Genomic DNA, 10,721 nt, shown 5'->3' with positions numbered 1-10,721 from the left:
TGTGTGTGTGTGTGTGTGTCTGTGTGTGTGCGTGTGTGTCTGTGTGTCTGTGTGTGTCTGTGTGTGCGGGTGTGTGTGTGTATGTGCGTGTGTGTGTCTGTGTGTGTGTATGTGTGTGTGTGCGTGTGTGTATGCGTGTGTGTATGTATGTGTGTGTGTATGCGTGTGTGTGTGTGTATGCGTTTGTGTGTGTGTGTGTATGTGTGTGTGTGTGTGTGTGTGTGTGTGTGTGTGTGTGTGTGACACAGATGAGACTGTGTGTGTATGCGTGTGTGTGTGTGTGTGTTTGTGTGTGTGTGTGTGTACTAGTTTCCAGCGAGTGGTGGATATCGGATAGAGATTCTCGATGTAAGTTTGTGGATATCGATTGAAAGTCATGAAAACTCACAATTGGCGGTCTATGTTTTTTCCAGGACATGGAGGCGTTTGTCCAGAGCTCTGGAGAGGATGGAGTGATTGTCGTCAGTTTCGGCTCCATGGTCAAGACGATGTCGGAAGAGAAGAGAGAAATCTTCGCGGCAGCCTTCGCCCGACTCCGGCAGAAGGTGGTGTGGCGTTACGTGGGAGAGAAGCCGACTGGGCTGGGCGAGAACACCAAGCTGCTGGTTTGGCTGCCTCAGAACGACCTACTGGGTAAGATTGTCATTTATAAGGCAGACAAAATATGGCGAAGTAGAAAAATGTAAGTAATGATTGTACAATACGGCACTAACAGCGATAATATAGGATATAATTGGATTACTTAAAAATATATAAATAAATGAAAGTTTATTGCAAATCCATGCCCGAGGGCTAATTGCAAGAACATGATAACAAAAATAAACAGTAAAAATGATAATAAGTAATGCTAATGCTACTTTAGATATACATTTGTAGTTATTGTTGGGTTTGATTTCTTTTCCGTGTGCAGTGGAGTATGAAATGGCCGATATTTTGTGATATATATAAACTGGGAGGTGTTAATAGAAATGCAGTTTTTTGTAGGCTGGGAAGGTGAATAAAGCTAGGGAACATTTTGGTGACCATTTCAAATAACCTATCTCTTTTGGTGCTGTAATGAGGGCAGTGAAAAATAAAGTGCATTTACAATATTTACATATTCTGTCGTTAACAGACAATTGTTTGTATTTCCTACCCTTTTCTATTTCTAATGTACATGTATGTGCGCTAACTCTAAGCTTACATATGGATGATCTAACATCGAAGTCTTTACTGTGAAGATAACGTTCCATAAAACAAGAACCTCAAGCATTCATGACGTGCAGTATCCTGGTTATTAATTAACATTCTGTACCTATTCTAGCTGCCGAGTCTCCTTTGTTGCAAATTTTTTTCATGTGCTAATGTAAACAATAGCCTGGGTTGTAACACTCCTGGCTAATCATTGGTTTACAGCAAGTATTAAACCCGGCAGCTAGATATAGATATGGTAACCAGGATTTAGGCACAGTTCTGTGTATTTTAATATTATTCACTGGCGGTGTGCATACATGTATGTCCTGTAGCCCACCCAAAGACCCGAGCCTTCATCACTCACGCCGGGTCAAACGGTGTGTACGAGGCCCTGCACCACGGCGTGCCCATGGTCTGCCTGCCGCTGTTTTCGGACCAGCCCGCCAACGCCGCCCGGGTGGTGGCCAGGGGGCTGGGGGTGACGCTGGACTTCAGCACGGTCACCGCAGACCAGTTGTACCAGGCCATTCTACATGTTCTCACCAACAAGAGGTACTGCTGATGTCGGTGGGGTTGGCCTGGATGCCAGACTCATGGCACGCTAGAGCCAGAGTTATTTAGTCAACGTGCCTATCACCTAACTATCATATAAAGGGCTGTGCCGTCATGCCCGTAGCCAGGGGGGGTTCGGGGGGTTCGGAAGAACCCCCCCACAAGGTTCAAAGGTCCACTTTTTGGTCCACTTTTTATGTAAAGGTCCACTTTTTGGTCCACATTTTATGTAAAGGTCCACTTTTTGGTCCACATTTTATGTAGAAAAACTGCTCCCTTTGTCATTGAATAAAAATCTATCTCTGATTTTTTCTTGGAAATCCTCTTGAAAATGCACGAAATGCCATTTTAGAAGGTTCATTTTTCAAAATTTTCCGGGGGAGCATGCCCCCGGACCCCCCTAGGAACCTCGCGCCTTCGGCGCTCGCCTCGCGCCTACGGCGCTCGAGGTCCCCTCAAGCAGTGGGAAGAACCCCCCCATTCAAAATCCTGGCTACGGGCATGGCCGTATACTTTTCCTTGGGGGAATATGCATGTTGGCCCTGGATCGAGCCAAGGAACTGGCCTTTGTAGGTCCTGGAAACAGTCTGGCACCCAGGCTACGATTGGGTATACAGGGATTGGTATACACATATTACTTGTCTTCAATGTCGCTCAGAAGAGTTTGATGACTACATATCAGTGCACTTGTTAAAACCTGATATGCTATATTAGAGAAGAAGAGAAGAGGGTCTACTGTCAGACTTTGCTTAATATTTGATTAATACGAAGAGAGAGATTTGCTCCTTTGTCTATCCTTCGCAGTTTTGCTGAATGTTTGATTTATATGACGAGAGAGATTTGCTCCTTTTTCTATCCTTCGCAGCTACCGTGAGACGGCCGCCCGCCTGTCCCGTCTGCACCGTGACCAGCCCCAGTCACCCATGGAGCGGGCCGTCTGGTGGATAGAACACGTCATCCAACATGGCGGACTGCCCCATCTCCGCGCACGCGCCGTGGAGCTGCCGTGGTACCAGTACTACCTGCTGGACGTGGCTGCGTTCCTGCTGTCCGTCTGTTCAGCTGTCCTGTGGACCGTGTGGTGCGGCTGTTCGCTCGTCTGTAGGAAGTGTTGCGCTAAAGGTGGCGGCAAGCTCAAGTCTCAGTAGACTCTCCGACATTATTCAAATAGCGCTAAGGATGACTAATTAAGCGTAAGGAAGTCTCTGACAATATACACGACAAATGAAGGTGTAGTGTGACCCAGGACATACCGGGTCAAGACCCCCGTCTATCAAACCTTCGGTAAACCTTAGGCCGGCCGTCATTGGAACAGAATGCATGCGGACGTGGCTGCTTTTCTGCTGTCCGTCTGTTCAGCTGTCCTGGGGACCGTGTGGTGCGGCTGTTCACTCGTCTGTAGGAAGTGTTGCGCTAAAGGTGGCGGCAAGCTCAAGTCCCAGTAGACTCTCCGACATTATTCAAATAGCGCTGGGGATAAGATGACTCATTAAACGTAAGGAATTCTCTGACAATATACACGACAAATGAAGGTGTAGTGTGACCCAGGACATACGGGTTCAATACCCGACCCCGTCAATCAAACCTTCGGTAAATCTTCGGCGGTCATTGGAACAGAAACATGTTCCGTTTCCATTTGGGATCACCAGCGGACATTGCTGCGTTCCTGCTGTCCGTCTGTTCAGCTGTCCTGGGGACCGTGTGGTGCGGCTGTTCACTCGTCTGTAGATAGTGTTGCACTAAAGGCGAAGGCAAGCTCTATGCAAATCACTCTTGGGAAGAGATTGAACGAATTTCATAATAATTATTGACCAATTTATACAGAATGTGTCTAATCAAGCTGCAATATAACGTGTGTTTTTTTTTAAATCAATTTGTAACACAAGTATTTTGTGAGATATTACATCAAAGCTGTGCACTTCATTCAGCCCCCAGGCTGCCAAAACTGCGCTTTTATTCCCTCTGTGGAAAAATAATCCTAAGCAGACTAGACTACCAAAAAAAAGAACAACAACAACCTAAAATACGAAATCCTCTGAACGTGAGGGTATCGGCAATCAGACAACATATAAAGATGAAGTAACATAGCTGGCTGACTTTTGGTTCTTTATTATTTAACATGAAAACTTGATTAACCTTGTTCTTTAATCAAGGCTGTATGTCTGGCCGTATATTTTGCGAAATGCGCAATTTTGCTAATCTGTCCTAGCTCTACAGTATTCGCGAAAGCAATCTCTGGACAAAGTTTGAACAAGAGTTCCGAGATCTCATACCTCCATGAAATATGGGCTTGATATGTAAATGTAAATTTCTTCTTTAATTACGCAAATGACCTCTGCCTTAACATAATATATGCATCGTGATGTTAACTTTTGATTAACTTACAGATGTCCCAAGTATGACATTCCCATCATTCACCATTAAGAAATCATAGAATTTTTGCATTAATTATGCAAATAAGGTCATCATTTGCATAATTAGTATCTGTTGATGTGGCATCTGCCATAGGTTACATACATTACATGTATGAAAGTACTATAATGTAAAACACTGTAATTATAGAATTTCCTCATTAATTATGCAAATTAAGTCGTCATTTGCATAATTTACATTTAATTATGTACATCTCTCTCTCAGCTACCTACCTACCAAAAAGGATGAAAATACGTTGTTCCTATCTTGACTTATTGGCTTTCAAAGATTTCGCCCGAAGGTCCCTGCAGTTCCAGAACAAGCTGCTAGGGGGACCAAACCCACACCACTTATTCTTGACAGGAAAAGGTATCTGTCACCAAAAATTCAAGACCATAGCATGTTCAGGACAAAAGATACAAAAACCGGAAGTTCTGCTGCAGTACTAAGGTCATCCACCAGGAGGCCCATATTTGACCTCGACCTTCGTCTTCCTAAGACTTACCAGCATACCAAATATCATTATAATCCATTAAGCCGTTCTGAAGTTATGCTGACTATACAAATGTGCGGAAACACAGACAGACAGACACACAGACAGACGCGCCAAAATCATCAATACCTCCATTTTTCATGGAGGTAAAACTGCCACAGGAATTTGAACTCCGCGGATACCAAGGACCCGCCCCCGCTTTGCCTCTGCTCATCATAAATCCCATCTCTACAGAGTTCATTCCGCTAACCCCTGTGTCTCCGTCCACCAGACGTGTCGTGGAGTGGAAGAAAGTATCGAGGGTTTCTCGTCTTTCTGCGAGCCTTTTTCGGTTCAGAGCGTCGGGATTTCGTCCTACATACAACTCAGGTACGTACCAAAAGCTTGTCTACTCAACAGTCATCGAAGTGACGGGAGAATAACACGTACAAGTTTGCTTTACGCTCTCTGTCATCAGCTAGGCGCTAGCGACGTGTGTGCCGCTTGTGAGAAGTTCTGCTCGAAAACGGTAACGGTTTCTTGTTTGTAAACAGGTTTCTGTCAGCAGCAACTTTAGAGTGTATTTAGAACAGCACATGTACCAAAACTGTGTTTTGTTGTCCCCTTCTAGGTGTAAAACTAAAAGATCGTTTCAAATTTATGTCAGAAAATGTTGTTGACACCTCAGCGAAGGTCTCTAGAGGCGGTGGTTGTCTCCTTAAAAATTAGAAAACAAATACAGCATGTACAGTACAGAAGTACTTGGATGTGGTACAAAATTGTATTTTTTTAAAAACATGCATATTTGATTTTGCAGAAAAACAGGATTTTTTTTGTTTGTTTGAAATGTGGAAGTCGTTTCGAGGTAGAATAATCCGTAAACCTCGAAATGTGCCTCGTAAAGGTCTCCCGCCCAGACACCTGGTTTCTATCATGGAGGAAAGGTCTGGAGTCAGGGGAGGTTCATTAACTCTCGTACATGTTGCGTTATTGATTGATGGAGAATAAGGAGTGATTCACTATATAAGAGGACTCCTTGTCGACTGAGGTGATATTTGAAGGAAATTCAGGCTTTCTGATCACAGTTTTTGTTTTCCGTTTTCCACAGAATTCCACAGTCCAGTAGTGCTGCCTGCCCTGCTGAAAGGGAAAAGTGAGGCTTCACCTGTGTTCTTCTAGACATCAGTACTCTGGTGTAGCAGTTCAAGACTTGACTTTGTAAAAGATATTTTGCAGGTGAGAACATATTATTGACTTCTCCAAGAAAGTTACTTTCAGTTGCGTTTGCATGTACTATAAAGCTATGGATGGATTGTCCTAAAAATTGGCATGAAGTTAGATCCCATTGAAGAAATGTTTAGTTTTTTATCACTCTGGCAGATTTCCTAGGTACTGCAACAAAATGTAGAATTTTCCTGTTTTCTGGAGAAGCTATGGTAATGGGTGCCATCTCCTGTAGTCCATGATAATACCTAGCGAAAGTAGGGAGCCGACACTCAACACGGAACTCAAGAAAATGCCCAAAACCCCTCTTGTGCTGGCTGTAAAACTAAAAGTCACTATTTACTACCACAAATTAACAATACCAACTTTGCATTTCTGTGATATAGCAGCATTTTTTTTGCCTGGAATTTTTATATATTCACCCACATTGGTTTGGAGGAATTCAGAGAATGTCATCCATAAAATAGCATCAAACCTATTAAAGCAAGCACCAACCTATCTGATAACCCTTGCTTTTCTCAATGCAAATTTGAGGACTGTTTGATAGTTTCTTCAGTTTAAGTGTTTGCCTGATAAAATACGAAGACAGAAACTGTTGAATTAAATGTTGTTCCTCTTCATACTACAGAACTACAGAAGTAAATTCAGCTTTGTTACCATGGCAACAAACAGCGGTGGCTCTGATGGCTTCAAAAGAGGATCAGATGGGAGATCTGCCACAAAAACGTACAGGTGTGAGGAGTGCAGCAGGCAGTTCAGTACGTTGCGTAATCTCAAGACACACATGCGGACTCACACAGGGGAGAAACCCTACAAGTGTGAGGAGTGCAGCAGGCAGTTCAGTCAGCTGGTTAATCTCAAGGCACACAGTGCGGACTCACACAGGTGAAAAACCCTACAAGTGTGAGGAGTGCAGCAGGCAGTTCAGTAATCTGGGTAACCTCAAGGCACACATGCGGACTCACACAGGGGAGAAACCCTACAGGTGTGAGGAGTGCAGCAGGAAGTTCAGTCAGCTGTGTAATCTCAAGGCACACATGCTGACTCACACGGGTGAGAAACCCTACAGGTGTGAGGAGTGCAGCAGACAGTTCAGTGAGCTCGCTAATCTGAAGGCACACATGCGGACTCACACAGGTGAGAAACCATTTAAGTGTGAGGAGTGCAGCAGGCAGTTCACTCAGCTGAGTAATCTGAAGACACACATGCGGACTCACACAGGTGAGAAATCCTACAGGTGTGAGGAGTGCAGTAGGCAGTTCAGTAGGCTGGGTAGATCTAGAGAACACATGAGGACTCACACAGGTGAGAAACCATTTAAGTGTGAGGAGTGCAGCAGGCAGTTCACTCAGCTGAGTAATCTGAAGACACACATGCGGACTCATACAGGGAGAAATCCTACAGGTGTGAGGAATGCAGCAGGCAGTTCAGTGAGCTCGGTAATCTGAAGAAACACATGCGGACTCACACAGGTGAGAAACCCTACAGGTGTGAGGAGTGCAGTAGGCAGTTCAGTAGGCTGGGTAGACTGAAGAGACACATGCGGACACACCTGTGAGAAACCCTATAGGTGTGACTGAGGTACAAAACCTCACAGTTTTGAGGATTGTGTTGTGAGCCTGGTCCTATGAAATATCCAGTTTTTAAAGTCTGACAGGGAAGAAACTCCAACAGTGTGAGGAGTTCAAAAAACTGTTAACTCACCTGGGCCATTGCAAGAGACACATGCAAACTCTCAAGTGGGTGATTTTAGAATACCTCAACTTGTGTGCAGGCCATAATGACCTAAAGAAGGTGGGTCATGTGAAACCATACAGGAAAAAAAGAAATACTAGTACTTGGATTGATGACATTCATGTTGTACAAGATACCTTTTTGACTAAGAGCAAGTTTTATTTACAATCATGTTAACTCTCTTTTATGTGAAAGTGAGGAATAAAACTAGTAAAGGAAACCTATGATGTACATCATGTACTACGTTTCAGTACCCCTTGTTAAGTCTACAGCATAGCATAGGGGATATAAAACATTGTATATCAAGCTAACTAACCCGTAACCTAAGTTTATTTCTTAAAAGTTCTTTTGTTATAGAGGACTCTAGAGTTTTGGTTTTATAGATATTAGCATGTTATGGTTTATTCTGTTAACGTAGATATTAGATTTATTTATAGATTCTTTATTTAGTATAGTATTTGTTGTCTTGTTTCTAATTGTTGCCTTAGTAGATGACAGAATAACCTGTAGTTCATGTTATTGTAAGTAAGTAAAGACTAGTGTTGTTGCTGATATTCTAAACAAGTGTATACCATTCTGTAGCTATAGTTATAGAAGCTAATATTCACTCTTGAAGTACATAGATCTATATGCGAAGTGCCTGTTGTTACTAGTAGTTTGTTACTTGTATGTTAAGATCCATTGCTGTAAGTCGTTTTCATTTGTTCCATGGAAATAAATTTTCGTTTTGAATTTTAGGTTTTCCCTGACACTATACACATATTGGTTCAAAACCCTGTCAATCAAGCTTGTAAATCCTTGGCAGTCGTTGGAACAGAAGGCATGTTCCATTTGGGGTCACAGGCGGTCAGTTGTATACAGGGGGTGTGACATGCAATATTTACTTTCAGTACAAGTTTTTTCGCACACAGGTAAGTTCTTATAGTTATACCGCCCTCTTCTCTCTCTCTCTCTCTCATAATAAGTGACTCCACTACAGCTAGGGTTACTTTTTGTTTATATCACAACTGCTTTTTTTTACCTGTCACTTCTTCACCTCAATATAGGATCTTCTTGAACGACACTGTAGCCCTTGTAAACTTTCACGTCAAACTCCTTTAATACCATGACACATGTAGAGATTATATTTAAACATTAAATTTATCCTTAAAAATTTCACATGTAGAGAGAAACAATGTTACTCAACACACTAGTTTAGCAAGTCAATTCTACATCTGTAGTTTATTTGTATATTGTTAATCAAAGCAATAACTACACTTACATTAGATATTAATATACACAATGAGACAATATATATGTAGAAGACACATTCATGTATGTCAGTCAATAAATTACTTGGCGCCTCTTTTAACAAATCGTTTCAATATTAGACCAGAGCATTCATAGATATTTGAAAGGCTGTCTCGTCAAGAACGAACCCTAGGGCTAGAATTTGGCTTCTCTTCCCAAATTCTGATTTTATGCTCTTCTGTGGTAAAAACCATATCTCCAAGCAGATATTGGGTGGAAGAATTTAACACTTTCTGACTGCTAGGGCTTTCCTGGCAGTTATAATTGCTTGTCATCTGGCCCATGCCTTTTTTTCTGGAACAACTCAATCATACTTATTCATAGTGTGAATATTGCAAAATAAGATTATCAATAAAATGTAGAGTCAACATGAGTGCAGCAGGCAGTTCAGTCAGCTGGGTCATCTGAAGTCTCACATGCTGACTCACACGGGAGAAACCCTACAGGTGTGAGGAGTGCAGCAGGCAGTTCAGTCAGTTAACCCTAAACAGTACACCTGGGGTCCGCGCGGACCCCAGCACTATATATTCTGTAATATCTTTTTTGTTTCTAAAGATTTTTTTCTGAAATTTTAGGTAATTGTCACCCACAAAGTTGTCTCTCAATACAGTGCAGAAAATTCCGTTTCTACCATTTATAAAAAAAATTATATCTGATTTTCTTTTGGGGTCCGCGCGGACCCCAGCCGGCTTTCGATCATAATGGATACACTGGCGTTCTTATACATTACCTTATTTCCGTTTTTATATGTTTTTATGCACTCATCGTATGTCTACCAAGTTTTCAGAGAATGGTGTAGTAATAGAATTAAATTTTAATAACTTTGGTGTAATTATGACGTCATATGACGTCAGAGCTAATAATATAGTCCGCCATATTGGATTTTGACCAATGACGTCATCAAATTAGCATATTCTATGCATATTAAATGATTTAACTTATATTTAATTATGTAATATGTTATTAATGTTGGAAAAGAAGTGTAATTTAATATAAAACTCAGAAAATTTTTATGTTTAAACCAAAATTACTTCTATTTTAAAAAAAACTGCCTGCTAGAAACCCGTTGCCATGGCAACACAAAAAAACATCAACTTACTAGTATTAAACTGATATTAACTTTTTTCCAGAGACATTTTAGGAAAGGTCTCCAAATTTGATACTTCTAGCGCAAGCCGTTTAGCCGCTATCTGAGATCAAAGTTGGGCCTCAAAAGCCCCTTCAGTCTGAAATGGGTTTAAAAATCGGGTATTTCCTCTTGTCTTCTTTTCTTCACCAAAAAATAGGAAAAGTTCAAAATGTATGATTATTGTATGTAATGTGGACACAGAGGTTCCCACATCAGTTTGCAAAACAATTGAGCTGGTAGCATGTTGATAATTTCTAAAAATTAGCAAAAAAATGTTCTGGGGTCCGCGCGGACCCCAGGTGTACAGATTAATCAGTCCGGGAAGGTGTACTGTTGAGGGTTAAGTAATCTGAAGAAACACATGCGGACTCACACAGGTGAGAAACCCTACACGTGCGAAGTGCAGCAGACAGTTCAGTGAGCTCGGTAATCTGAAGAAACACATACAAACACAACATCTGAAGAAACACATACAAACACAACACCTCAGCTACAGGACCAACATTCCTGATTTCTTGTTGCATCAGTCAACAGAAGGGGTACTGTTTATTTTGACAAAGATATATTTGCCTTCGACGAGAAGGCTATGAAATCGCTTTCGGCCTGTTTTGTAGATTATGCACGGTAAAGTTTGAAGGCATGGTCCGAGGTTCACGATTTTTGGCAGGCAGGTTGATTTGGGGTGGCCATTGTCAAGGCTAAAATGGGCTTCGTGGGGGTTCCCGTAAGTTCGTA

The 10,721-nt window shown here is 41.9% G+C and overlaps 1 protein-coding gene across 1 annotated transcript in view; it reads left to right on the top strand.

The window, feature by feature from the left end:
- LOC109470888 (UDP-glucuronosyltransferase 2C1-like) overlaps positions 1-3,724 on the top strand; it is a 5,435-nt gene extending 1,711 nt beyond the window's left edge. The window contains exons 2-4 of the mRNA XM_019769980.1: positions 414-633; positions 1,506-1,725; positions 2,591-3,724. Of these exons, the coding sequence (XP_019625539.1) occupies positions 417-633; positions 1,506-1,725; positions 2,591-2,873 (720 nt within the window). The 5' untranslated portion in view covers positions 414-416 and the 3' untranslated portion in view covers positions 2,874-3,724. The remainder of the gene's footprint in view (positions 1-413; positions 634-1,505; positions 1,726-2,590) is intronic.
- The last annotated feature ends 6,997 nt before the right edge of the window (positions 3,725-10,721 follow it).

The sequence above is a fragment of the Branchiostoma belcheri genome, unplaced genomic scaffold, assembly GCF_001625305.1.
Source record: "Branchiostoma belcheri isolate BF01 breed outbred unplaced genomic scaffold, Haploidv18h27 scaffold239, whole genome shotgun sequence".
Classification (NCBI taxonomy): Eukaryota; Metazoa; Chordata; class Leptocardii; order Amphioxiformes; family Branchiostomatidae; genus Branchiostoma; species Branchiostoma belcheri.
This window is presented reverse-complemented; position numbering and strand designations above follow the sequence as displayed.